The sequence below is a fragment of the Bombina bombina genome, chromosome 1, assembly GCF_027579735.1.
Source record: "Bombina bombina isolate aBomBom1 chromosome 1, aBomBom1.pri, whole genome shotgun sequence".
In the NCBI taxonomy this organism is placed as follows: Eukaryota; Metazoa; Chordata; class Amphibia; order Anura; family Bombinatoridae; genus Bombina; species Bombina bombina.
In genome coordinates this window covers 38,274,368-38,288,971 of record NC_069499.1, presented here as the reverse complement: position 1 = coordinate 38,288,971, position 14,604 = coordinate 38,274,368, and the positions used below count along the sequence as shown (strand labels likewise).

Here is a 14,604-nt window from a genome sequence, read left to right as displayed (position 1 = left end):
AGAAAAGTACAAAATGATGATAGCGTTATATGATAGAGAAATAACTTGTCAGTCTGTCTGATGTGTATGTGATCACATTAGTAACCAATTATTTCAATGCACCATCAAATGCTACTTTCTGTAATAGCTATAAAAAAATATTGCAGCATTATATGTAAACGTACGAACAGATATGTCTACTTATAGCACACTGTCTGCTCCTGACATTTATGAGTGTACAAATTGCTAAATCTGTGATACTACAGGAACATAAAAGGGATGTTGAACCCTAAATACGGAGGCTAAACCCTAAATACATTTCATGCACGTCCCTCTAATTTTGGGTGCGGTCATTTTGGAGCCTAAGTTACACTGCAGGTATCTGAAGGAGAGTTACTGCGCATGTGCAAACAGATCAGCACTGGAACACAGCGAAAGCTAGATTTCAACATGGCGGCAACTACGCTTAGGGGGGGCAGGGAATAACCGTAATACTATAAAATGTATGTACTGTACTATTAAATGTATGTGTTTAATGTCCCTTTAAGATTTTATTTCCCATTGTATTCTATAGCTCAGGAGAGTAGATTTTTGAATCAAAAGCCTGAATTTTGCACTTGTTTAATGAGAGCGTCTAATGGGTAATCCTCTGGAGAATTTGTTAAAAAATTTTGATAAGCTTTTCAACTGGAATAGAATGTACCTCAATATTAGGAACATTTAGACTCCTGAGAAAATGAATATCTATACAGTATGTGGTGGTGCAGAAGATGGAAAACACAATACCTGGGCAATAATTTACTTTTATTCTTATTTGGACTGAAATAGTGAGTGAGATTATGGAACTGCTAGCAGAAAAGATACAGTAGATAGTTTGTAGTCTTGTATAGTCTTGTAGGTGAATTGAAGATGCATTTCGGTCTTGAAGCTTAGGTTGAAGTATCGATGATTAATCACATTGGTTTTCAAGCGCAACAAAAAAAGAAGAACCTTATACATTTAGTAACATTTATTTATGCATTCAGTGTCAAGTACATATTAAGTGCAAATATTCAGAGTCCATAAGTTCACTGGGAACTACAGAGAATGTAATACAAATTGTAATAAACTTAACAAGCCGGCACTCGCTAGATACCATACAAGTATATCTGCATTTCAGTCCTTTACAACAGGAGTACTGTGTTGTTCATACAAAACGGATAGAAGTACCGTACACTGGTTTAACTTTTTGTGCTGGAAAACACGCAACATTAGTCTACAGTTCTACATATATATAATTGAGATAGATCCAACCAGCGGCCCAGAGACATCGAAACAACTTGATACTGTTGCGTCAGTGCTCTTGGGATAAAGCCCTAGCCACAAATCACATTAAGTTATAGAAGCGCTGCCGAGAATACCAGATAAACACGAAGAAAAGAAAAAAAAGTAATGTTACTTAGGCTTCCAACGTCATGCACTTTTTAAGCAACACAAAAAAATAAATAAATAAAATAATCACATCTAGTACACTTTTGTATCTCTTCACTATACTCGAGTGCTTGATACAGCTGATTGCGAGTATTCTAGTATCAGAAGCGAGGCTGAATCTGCTGCTTCCCGATTTACATGTTTCTAGGTACATGGTGTTGAAAATATAATGGTGCCATACATTTTAATTAAGGTGTTGGAACACGACTGTTTCTGAATTTGATTCCAGCTTGTTTGCCAAAAGCTGAGTTTCTTGAAGTTCACTTTATTCTTTCTGTTTGGTGCCTGGGATTTTCGCCTGGATCCTAGAAACAAAGCGGAGACATTTAGCAGAATTCTGAAAATCAGTGAGATAACATTCATCTTCTACTACAGGACCATCTCACTTTTATTGGATGTAATCACTTAATTCCCAAACACAAATAATTTAACCCTTTCACTGCTAAGCCAGTTTTACACCCCAGTGCTGAGCCATTTAATCACTATTGTAAGTCATATTTAATTGAGTGACCCACACAAATTATAAATTGTTTCTTTTTTGGCAGACTATTTCATTATTATATTTATATTTCATGACATGTAGGATAGCTGTGGCAAAAACTGTATATTTGTATATTTAGAAAACGGTATTGAAAATGGCCAGGTGACCACTGCTGTTACTGTGATCACCTTACTAATTTGTCATCAAGGGTTATTATGGGTAGCCACATGTGAAATAGGGGCCCATACATTATTTTGGGTGTTATAATCTAGATTAGAGAGACCCCATTGTACAGTACAGAAATAAAAGCACTTTTTTCCTTGCAAGGTGTTCCTTGTTACCACAGTGATCAGCTGAGTATACTGTTACCACGTGATCACCTGACTATACTGTTACCACAGTGATCAGCTGACTATACTGTTACCACGTGATCACCTGACTATACTGTTACCACAGTGATCAGCTGAGTATACTGTTACCACAGTGATCAGCTGACTATACTGTTACCACGTGATCAGCTGGCTATACTGTTACCACAGTGATCAGCTGAGTATACTGTTACCACAGTGATCAGCTGAGTATACTGTTACCACAGTGATCAGCTGAGTATACTGTTACCACAGTGATCAGCTGAGTATACTGTTACCACAGTGATCAGCTGACTATACTGTTACCACAGTGATCAGCTGACTATACTGTTACCCTAGTGATCATCTGACTATACTGTTACCACAGTGATCAGCTGACTATACTGTTACCACAGTGATCAGCTGAGTATACTGTTACCACAGTGATCAGCTGACTATACTGTTACCACGTGATCAGCTGACTATACTGTTACCACAGTGATCACCTGGCTATACTGTTACCACAGTGATCAGCTGACTATACTGTTACCACAGTGATCAGCTAACTATATTGTTACCACGTGATCAGCTGACTATACTGTTACCACAGTGATCACCTGACTATACTGTTACCACAGTGATCACTTGACTATACTGTTACCACAGTGATCAGCTGACTATACTGTTACCACAGTGATCAGCTAACTATATTGTTACCACGTGATCAGCTGACTATACTGTTACCACAGTGATCACCTGACTATACTGTTACCACAGTGATCACTTGACTATACTGTTACCATAGTGATCACCTGACTATACTGTTACCACAGCGATCACCTGGCTATACTGTTACCCTAGTGATCATCTGACTATACTGTTACCACAGTGATCAGCTGACTATACTGTTACCACAGTGATCAGCTGACTATACTGTTACCACAGCGATCACCTGGCTCTAATGTTACCCTAGTGATCACCTGGCTATAATGTTACCCTAGTGATCAGCTGACTATAATGTTACCCTAGTGATCACCTGGCTATAATGTTACCCTAGTGATCATCTGACTATACTGTTACCACAGTGATCAGCTGACTATACTGTTACCACAGTGATCAGCTGACTATACTGTTACCACAGTGATCACCTGACTATACTGTTACCACAGCGATCACCTGGCTCTAATGTTACCCTAGTGATCACCTGGCTATAATGTTACCCTAGTGATCATCTGACTATACTGTTACCACAGTGATCAGCTGACTATACTGTTACCACAGTGATCAGCTGACTATACTGTTACCCTAGTGATCATCTGACTATACTGTTACCACAGTGATCAGCTGACTATACTGTTACCACAGTGATCAGCTGACTATACTGTTACCACAGTGATCACCTGACTATACTGTTACTACAGTGATCACCTGACTATACAGTTACCACAGTGATCAGCTGACTATACAGACAAATGACATATTTATTTTTAAAGAGAGGGACTTGTCTGCTATAATATAAATGTTATTAGGGGTCATATTAGACATATTATATTTTTTTATTGGGCTTATTACCAGCAAAACCACATGTGTTTACTTTATTACATAGATATGGATTTTGTGGCTTTCCAAGACCCAGACCATTTGGAAGAGCAAACGATTCTCTTTCAAATAAGGGGTCTTGGAGCTCTGTGGCTTGTAAGTTTGCTGAGATCGAGGGGTTTGAACAGCCACCCCCCCCATCTAGCTCCCTTACCTGCCCTCACATTGTGCTCCCGCCCCCCCTGTGATGTCATCACGCACGTTGGTGGTGACATCACCGGAACTCCCATGTAGCTCTGGGAGTGCTGCACACTACACTAGCATTGATTAGGCCTGCACATTCACAGATCAGTGGCATTGTTGTCTTTTTCACGTATGATGCGCTTCAGTTTTGTGTACTATACAGAGTGGGAGCTGTACATTGTTGTCTTTTTCACGTATGGTGCGCTTCAGTTTTGTGTACTATACAGAGTGGGAGCTGTACATTGTTGTCTTTTTCACGTATGGTGCGCTTCAGTTTTGTGTACTATACAGAGTGGGAGCTGTACATTGTTGTCTTTTTCACGTATGGTGCGCTTCAGTTTTGTGTACTATACAGAGTGGGAGCTGTACATTGTTGCAGTGGCTGCATTGCTCTATATTATTCCTGAGGGCTTTATATATTTGTTATGTAACTTATAAACTGTGTAAAACAAATCTGCAAACTAAACTGTAAGGAACAGCGCTAAAAACATCACTGCTCTGCACATGCGCTTCTGTCACAGGGTGCAAGAACGCGCAAGCTCCATGATGGCAGCTCTCAGTATAAAGATGCAGCGCTTCACTAACACATGTAAAGGGTTAAATTAGGAGGACGGCTTAGAAGACGGCTACACAAGGAAAACAAACGCATCGTGAGAAGGAACCATTCTGTTTAAGTTGTGCCCAGCAGTTTAATGTCCCTTTAAACTACCATTTTGTTTGCAAATTGTAATACCTCGACATGTCCTTTTAAAAGGGACAGACATTAAAAGGGAAAATCTACCATTTTTATTTCAATTACAGAGCAATGGGACAAAATAAATAATAGATCTATATTGTAAAGTTGTCTTTTTACATATTTTATTTTACAATCTTCATGTCCCTTTAACTATGTGTTTAATCCAAATGCACAAAGTTAAAGGGACACTAAACCAATTTTGTTTTTTTAATAATTCAGATAGAGCAGCAATTTGAAGCAACTTTCTAATTTACTCCTATTATCATTTTTTCTTTATGCTCTTGCTATCTTTATTTGAAAAGAAGGAATCTAAGCTAAGGAGCTTGCCCATTTTTGGTTCAGCACCCTGGATAGAGCTTGCTGATTGGTGGGTACATTTAGCCACCAATCATCAAGCGCTACCCAGGTGCTGATCCAAAAATGGCCCAGCTCCTAAGCTTTATATTCTTGCTTTTCAAATAAAGATAGGAAGAGAATGAATAAAAAATGATAGTAGGAGTAAATTAGAAAAAAATTGGGTTTAATATCCCTTTAATAAGGAGCATTATTAATATACTAAAATGCTTCAACATATTAGAGAATTTTATTTTTGGCATATTTGGGGATACATCTTGAAAAACCCAACAGATGTAAGTTCTAGACAGTTACTACTCATTAACCAACAGTAAATCTCAGTGTGTCACGATGCATATTATGTCACGTCAGCTGGATGAATGTTTTACAAGAATCAAACACATGGCTCTGATGATCTAGCGCTCTCCGCTCTGATGAGATTATCTAAGACAGCGATTTTCAACCAGTGTGCCGTGAGAGATCCTCAGGTGTGCCGCGGCAGACTGACAGGCTCATCATCATTTTAGTTTTAAATTGTTATTGGGCCCTGGCTTGTTGCACAGTCTCCCCCTCCTCCTCTCTGCCCGCGATTGATGAGCTGTGACAGTAGGACCCGCCCCCAACAGCCTGATTCATTTTGTTGAAGAATTCACGCAGCCAGTGCAACAATTGCAGTCTCCCCCTACTTCTCTCTGCCCGCGCGCGGCACTTTACAGCCTTACAGGCAGAAATCCTTTTGCTGTTTATGCAGGTTGTTGTTGTTCTCAGTGACATTTTGATCGTTATTATTGTCTCTCTAGCTTTGGCAATATAGTTATAGTGACTGTCATGCTAATAAAGCTTAATTTAATTGAATTGACTAAAATTTACTAAATTATTTATATATATACTGAATTGATTATTAGGCTACAATGTGTGATTTTGTAAAATTTTTGGGATGGTGGTGTGCCGCAGGATTTTTTAATAGAAAAAAAATGTGCCACGGCAAAAAAAAAGGTTGAAAATCACTGATCTAAGAAATCTCTGTACTGTGAGGTCCCTCAACGAATGTTAAAAAGGCAAATTTAGTCTTTAATTAGACGATTCTCTCGCTACGCAGCTTCTGGATGTGAAGATGAGAAAAACTACAATATAATGCTCAAAAAAAGTCCTCAACAATTTGGTAATATTTCTCACCAGCTGGCAAGGTTTTTGTCATCAGACACATGAGAAGTAGAAGAAAGTAAAAGCTCAGGGAGATGTTGACGGACTTCAAATCTATGAGGGGATGCAGGTCAAATCTACGAGGGGATGCAGGTCAAATCTATGAGGGGATGCAGGTCAAATCTATGAGGGGAGGCAGGTCAAATCTGAGGGGGTGCAGGTCTAATCTATTAGGGGGTGTAGGTCAAATCTATGAGGGGATGCAGGTCAAATCTATGAGGGGATGCAGGTCAAATCTATGAGGGGGTGCAGGTCTAATCTATGAGGGGGTGCAGGTCTAATCTATTAGGGGGTGTAGGTCAAATCTATGAGGGGATGCAGGTCAAATCTATGAGGGGATGCAGGTCAAATCTATGAGGGGGTGTAGGTCTAATCTATGAGGGGGTGTAGGTCAAATCTATGAGGGGATGCAGGTCAAATCTGAGGGGGTGCAGGTCTAATCTATTAGGGGGTGTAGGTCAAATCTATGAGGGGATGCAGGTCAAATCTATGAGGGGATGCAGGTCAAATCTATTAGGGGGTGTAGGTCAAATCTATGAGGGGATGCAGGTCAAATCTATGAGGGGATGCAGGTCAAATCTATGAGGGGGTGCAGGTCTAATCTATGAGGGGGTGCAGGTCTAATCTATTAGGGGGTGTAGGTCAAATCTATGAGGGGATGCAGGTCAAATCTATGAGGGGATGCAGGTCAAATCTATGAGGGGGTGCAGGTCTAATCTATGAGGGGGTGTAGGTCTAATCTATGAGGGGGTGTAGGTCAAATCTATGAGGGGATGCAGGTCAAATCTATGAGGGGATGCAGGTCAAATCTATGAGAGGACCAAATACATTTTTGGGGGTGAATACCTCCACTATTCTGAATTGAGCACAATGTTGATTAAACAATATATAGAGGTTGTGGAGTTTATTAAAGAAAAGGACAAGGACAAGGAAAGTGAAACTTTATTGTAACCATGTTAAAATACCTGCATACTCAGGAAAATATCACACACACACAACTCCTATGTGTTATCTGAATGAAAGGGTTAATTTTCAACATGTCCCTCTCGCAACATCGCTAATCAGACCAACACAAGGGATTAACACACATTAAGAATATTAGACCATGGGGCTTAGGGTGAAAATGTATAACTATCATAACAACTGAATCATTATGGGAGAGAAATAAGGATAATATCAACGCCTTCAGAGTTATTTTAAATCACTCAAATAGTGGCTGTCTATCTCTTTAAGACACTCACTGATTAATAACTAGTGGCCTATATCCCTAAACACCTGCTCAATGTAATGGTGTATATTCATCCCAATATCCATTCTGTACGCTAGTTTATCAAAATGGGTAGCTCAGATTCAAACATAATGTCAATTGGCATATATATCAACTGTCTCTCATTATATCAGATAATTCCAAACTATATCTAAAACACATAGACACACAGTTATCCTTGTGTGTAAATTAGTTATGCAGGATGCTGCACCTCCCCTCTTTTTCAGAATTCATAAGGTTAAATACCAAGTAAAGTGAAATAGTTGCACATAGAAATTCATTCATTTGTCACTCTTTATTAATTCCAGCACATTCATGCATTGTCTCAGGTAACATTGTAATCAACACGTGATTATAGCAACGTTGTATTTAATGGTATCCCATATAGGGGTTAAATCTGCATCTCAGACTAGTATCTATTGTTTAGTAGCAAATTCAATCCGTTCACCAATTCCCAAACAGTCCTAGACCTTACAGGTAGTCACTACTAGCCGCAAATTATCGCTCTGTGGCTGCTATTAGCTTAAGTATTCACTAGGTAGTTACAGATAAATCTAGATGGTACCGATATAGAGTATCTGATTTTTGAGGGTAAAAATTACCTCAGATTGTATATCTTACAGAGTCACATAGGTTTAAAGTAAACCGCTATTACCGCTATTACCAACAAGTAATGTTTAGAATTTGAATTATGATTTTTAAGCTACCCACAAAAGGCTCACAGTGCCGATACACTGGCACGTACGCTAACCCTAAGCCCCTCCCACCTACATGTTTCGTCACGGCTAAGTGACTTCGTCAGGGTTATTTGAGTGATTTCAAATAACTCTGAAGGCGTTGATATTATCCTTATTTCTCTCCCATAATGATTCAGTTGATATGATAGTTATAAATTTTCACCCTAAGCCCCATGGTCTAATATTTTTAATGTGTGTTGGTCTGATTAGCGATGTTGCGAGAGGGACATATTGAAAATTAACCCTTTCATTCAGATAACACATAGGAGTTGTGTGTGTGTGATATTTTCCTGAGTATACAGGTATTTTAACATGGTTACAATAAAGTTTCACTTTTTAATGTGTCCTTTTCTTTAATAAACTCCACAACCTCTATATATTGTCAAATCTATGAGAGAATGCAGGACAAATCTATGAGAGGATGCAGGACAAATCTATGAGGGGGTGCAGGTCAAATCTATGAGTGAATGCAGGACAAATCTATGAGGGGATGCAGGACAAATCTATGAGAGGATGCAGGACAAATCTTTGAGGGGGTGCAGGTCAAATCTATGAGAGGATGCAGGACAAATCTATGAGAGGAGGCAGGACAAATCTATGAGGGGATGCAGGACAAATCTATGAGAGGATGCAGGACAAATCTATGAGGGGGTGCAGGTCAAATCTATGAGGGGATGCAGGTCAAATCTATGAGGGGATGCAGGTCAAATCTATGAGGGAATGCAGGGCAAATCTATGAGAGGATGCAGGACAAATCTATGAGGGGGTGCAGGTCAAATCTATGAGGGAATGCAGGGCAAATCTATGAGAGGATGCAGGACAAATCTATGAGGGGATGCAGATCAAATCTATGAGAGGATGCAGGACAAATCTATGAGGGGATGCAGGTCAAATCTATGAGAGGATGCAGGACAAATCTATGAGAGGAGGCAGGTTAAATCTATGAGGGGGTGCAAGACAAATCTATGAGAGGAGGCAGGTCAAATCTATGAGAGGAGGCAGGTTAAATCTATGAGGGGTGCAGGACAAATCTATGAGAGGATGCAGGACAAATCTATGAGAGGAGGCAGGTAAAATCTATGAGGGGGTGCAGGACAAATCTATGAGGGGATGCAGGACAAATCTATGAGAGGATGCAGGACAAATCTATGAGGGCATGCAGGACAAATCTATGAGGGCATGCAGGACAAATCTATGAGAGGATGCAGGACAAATCTTTGAGGGGGTGCAGGTCAAATCTATGAGAGGATGCAGGACAATCTATGAGGGGGTGCAGGTTAAATCTATGAGGGGGTGCAGGACAAATCTATGAGGGGATGCAGGACAAATCTATGAGGGGGTGCAGGTTAAATCTATGAGGGGGTGCAGGTCAAATCTATGAGGGGGTGCAGGCCAAACCTATGAGGGGGTGCAGGTCAAATCTATGAGGGGGGTGCAGGTCAAATCTATGAGGGGGTGCAGGAGGAAGCTGTGGGGATTCATAAGCCAAGGGCAGGAAAAGGATAGATCATCTGTAAGGGTTATGGTGATATTGTAAACTCTCTATAGGTTGGATTCTATAAAGCTCTGTGGTCTGGTGAGATTTTTATAAGATGCCTCGTTACTATTACAAGGAGACTCAGAAATTGTTTTAAAGGCAATAATTACCTTGGGGACTGTGTATCTCATTAAGGGGAATTCACTAATATTCTGTATGTGAAGAAGAAAAACTTCCTTTACAATCTAATTCTCAGTATAATACACTGATGATTTCTCATCATGTCAGCTGTCTGTGTCTCATGTTAAATGTACTTATAGCTCTTGTATGGATACCACCGTACACTGCTGGGTACATGGGCAGTGCTATACAAACAGAGATAGGCACATACACACTGTGAGAGAGGAGTCATCTGTAAGCAGCTATTTGTGTATGCATACTTACTTTGCCACAATGGTGTTCATATTGTTTCTCACAAGCCCCAAATACTGGTCAATCTGTGTCTAAAAAAAAGTATAGACAACCAATGAATTTATTTTATGTCAGTTTGTTACAATTTGCTAGAAAATACCTATGACTACTTACCTGATACTTGTCATATACAGCAGGCAGAGAAAACATGGACACAACAGCTGCAGAAGAGAAAGCACAGCGGTATATAGGTTACCTAGTTATACACTGTTACAATATAACCACCTGTAGCGTAATGACGAGATCAGGTGACAGTAAAGCCGGAATGTTACGAGTCATATGTAGCTTTATTATTCTCATACAAGAAGTACATTTAATTTATTTTCAGTTTAGCTGTTACCTGATATCACACCAGCCTTTATCTGATCACAATTAGTTTTGCACCAGTTAGTAAAAAACAAGAGTTGATATAAATAAGTAACATAAGGACACTCTTTTTTACATAATAATATCCCCTAATGGGCTTGATACACGTGTACCTAAATCTGCCAATCAAGTGAAAGGATAAAGGGACAGTCTACTATAGAATTTGTATTGTTTAGATAATCCCTTTTTTACCCATTCCCCAGTTTTGCATAACCAACAGAGTTATATTAATACACTTTGTTACCTCTGTGATTACCTTGTATCTAAGCCTCTGCAGACTGTCCCTTATCTCAGTTATATTAACATACTTTTTACCTCTGTGATTACCCTGTATCTAACCCTCTGCAGACTGTCCCTTATCTCAGTTATATTAATATACTTTTTACCTCTGTGATTACCTTGTATCTATGCCTCAGCAGATTGCTCCTTATCTCAGTTATATTAATATACTTTTTACCTCTGTGATTACCTTGTATCTAAGTCTCTGCAGGCTGCCCCCTTATATCAGTTATATTAATATACTTTTTACCTCTGTGATTACCTTGTATATAAGCCTCTGCAGACTGCCCCTTATCTCAGTTATATTAATATACTTTTTACATCTGTGATTACCTTATATCTAAGTCTCTTCAGACTGCTCCTTATACCTCTGTGATTACCTTGTATCTAAGTCTCTGCAGGCTGCCCCCTTATATCAGTTATATTAATATACTTTTTACCTCTGTGATTACCTTGTATATAAGCCTCTGCAGACTGCTCCTTATCTCAGTTATATTAATATACTTTTTACCTCTGTGATTAAACAGAGCTAAACCTTATCAGAATGAATTTGAAGTCTTTCACAGCTAGAGGGTGTTAATTAATGTGTTCCATATAGATCGCATTGTACTCACACCCATGGAGTTACTTATGAGAGGGCACTGATTGGCTAAGATGCAAGTCTGTCAAAAGAACTGAGCAGTCAGCGGAGGCTTAGATACAAGCTACTCACAGAGGTAAAAAGTATATAAATATAACTGAGATAAGGGGCAGTCTGCAGAGGCTTAGATACAAGGTAATCACAGAGGTAAAAAGTATATTAATATAACTGAGATAAGGGGCAGTCTGCAGAGGCTTAGATACAAGGTAATCACAGAGGTAAAAAGTATATTAATATAACTGAGATAAGGGGCAGTCTGCAGAGGCTTATATACAAGGTAATCACAAAGGTAAAAAGTATGTTAATATAACTGAGATAAGGGGCAGTCTGCAGAGGCTTAGATACAAGGTAATCACAGAGGTAAAAAGTATATTAATATAACTGAGATAAAGGGCAGTCTGCAGAGGCTTAGATACAAGGTAATCACAGAGGTAAAAAGTATATTAATATAACTGAGATAAGGGGCAGTCTGCAGAGGCTTAGATACAAGGTAATGACAGAGGTAAAAAGTATATAAATATAACTGAGATAAGGAGTAGTCTGAAGAGGCTTAGATACAAGGTAATCACAGAGGTAAAAAGTATATTAATATAACTGAGATAAGGAGCAGTCTGCAGAGGCTTAGATACATGGTAATCACAGAGGTAAAAAGTATATTAATATAACTGAGATAAGGGGCAGTCTGCAGAGGCTTAGATACAAGGTAATCACAGAGGTAAAAAGTATATTAATATAACTGAGATAAGGAGCAGTCTGCTGAGGCATAGATACAAGGTAATCACAGAGGTAAAAAGTATATTAATATAACTGAGATAAGGAGCAGTCTGCAGAGGCTTAGATACAAGGTAATCTAAGAGGTAAAAAGTGTATTAATATAACTGAGATAAGGAGCAGTCTGCAGAGGCTTAGATACAAGGTAATCAAAGAGGTAAAAAGTGTATTAATATAACTGAGATAAGGGGCAGTCTGCAGAGGCTTATATACAAGGTAATCAAAGAGGTAAAAAGTATATTAATATAACTGAGATAAGGAGCAGCCTGCAGAGGCTTAGATACAAGGTAATCACAGAGGTAAAAAGTATATTAATATAACTGAGATAAGGGGCAGTCTGCAGAGGCTTAGATACAAGGTAATCAAAGAGGTAAAAAGTGCTGGTGAGTTTATTTATCTTATTTCCCTTAATTGTGGCCATTAAGAGCTAGCTGGAAATGATTGTGTGTACTGCTCTAAGCAATCACTGCCCAGCATGTAGCTAGTTAGGCAACATTGTGTAGAAAAGCTAAGTTACAGAATTTGTTTTACGTTCTCTAGTGAGAGTGGGACAAACACAATTTTTATACAAAAAGAAATGTAAAATGTCTCTTTAAATAAAAGATAGTAATTTATATCCCATGCTAATTCAATGTCTTGAACACAAGCAACTCCTAAACCTTTGTTCTAAAGAGTAAATGTGTGAGTTATTTACACTCCTGGTATTATAGTGACCAGTGAATCCAGATGAACTGAGAACACTTTCTTTTAGTTTGGATACACAGGTTTAGTGTTTGCATTGGGATTGCTGTTTGATTTACCCATGATAAGCAGTGTGAGTCCATTAAACAGAGCTCCAACGTAAGTCAGCAACCACATGAGGACGGCAAACTGGAAAAAATAAAATTAAGAGATATCAAAAACCGCCCTCTTATATAACTTACATTGATAATCTGTCTGGTATTTATTAAAACAATTATTATAAAGGAAAAATACAAGAAAAAACTGATGATGCATGTGTCGCCTAAGCATAGCTCGCTAAGTACAGCATGGCTAAGTACAGCGAGCCTAAGTACAGCGCACCTATGTACAGCGTGCCTAAGTACAGCGAGCCTAAGTACAGCGCACCTATGTACAGCGAGCCTAAGTACAGCGCACCTATGTACAGCGCGCCTATGTACAGGACCCCTTAGTACAGCGCGCCTGAGTATAATATTGCTAGGTACCAGATTGTTTTACATAATGTAATGATGTGAGCATGGATCTGACAGTCAGTAATCAGCTACTGAAAATGTCTCATCTTCTGTATTCCTAGGTAATAAGGTTTAGGGGGTTAATGGGATATATAATGTAATAATACAAGTTATAATTCACTAGTGCATTCTATTGTTACAAAGAAATGAAACATATAATTAATCTTGAGCACCGGTCATGTTCCTATTCCAGTGTTGAGTGGGGAGTGCAGTTGGTGATTGATGGTTGGCTGCGTGCGTATGCATCCTAATAGGTTCACAGCCCATGTCCTACTCAACAGTGGCAATACAATGTGATTACAGCACAGGATTTTAACTGTGTGTTTAACTTTTTTGCTACTATTAAAAATATAGGGCAGAACTCATGGGAAAAGAGAAAAACCAAAGTCCAAGAAAGATGAGAGCTGCCTCCTATAGAAAGTAATGAGGCTCTCTGGGATAGAGAATCTTACAGGAGAGAGTGAGGTTAAACGGGGAGAACCTGGCGCTGAGAGAAATTCACAGTTTGAAACTAATACAAACAAAACACGTTACTTTGCTGACAGTTAAATATCAGCTAGATTACGAGTTTTGAGCGCTATAGGGAAATTAACGACCGTCACAAAAGCGGCGGTATTTAACCTCCCTATAGCACTGCTATTACAGGTTTTATAAAACCCGTCTTGCACGGGCGATATGGTTGTGTTGAGCTCCATACCTCACACAAATACAAGCGCTGATTTGACGTGCTTGTGCACGATTTCCCCATAGACATCAATGGGGAGAGTCAACTAAAAAAAAGCCTAACACCTGCGATTGCGGAAACAAAAGCTCCGTAACGCAGCCCCATTGTTGTCTATGGGGAAAGAAAAAGTTATGTTTAAACCTAACACCCTAACATAAAAATTCTAAAGTCTAAACACCCCTAATCTGCTGCCTCTAACATTGCTGCCACCTAAATAAAATGATTAACCTCTAATCTGCCGTTCCCGATATCGCCGCCACCTACATTACAGTTATTAACCCCTAATCTGCGGCCCCCAATGTCGCCGCC

At 39.2% G+C, this 14,604-nt stretch overlaps 1 protein-coding gene across 2 annotated transcripts in view; it reads right to left on the bottom strand.

The window, feature by feature from the left end:
- Positions 1 to 766: 766 nt before the first annotated feature.
- RTN1 (reticulon 1) overlaps positions 767 to 14,604 on the bottom strand; it is a 296,655-nt gene continuing 282,817 nt past the window's right edge. For both annotated transcript variants that reach the window (XM_053697303.1, XM_053697304.1), the window contains 4 exons: positions 13,140 to 13,209; positions 10,398 to 10,444; positions 10,257 to 10,315; positions 767 to 1,754 (listed from right to left, as the gene is read on the bottom strand). In XM_053697303.1, the coding sequence (XP_053553278.1) occupies positions 1,715 to 1,754; positions 10,257 to 10,315; positions 10,398 to 10,444; positions 13,140 to 13,209 (216 nt within the window). In that variant the 3' untranslated portion in view covers positions 767 to 1,714. The remainder of the gene's footprint in view (positions 1,755 to 10,256; positions 10,316 to 10,397; positions 10,445 to 13,139; positions 13,210 to 14,604) is intronic.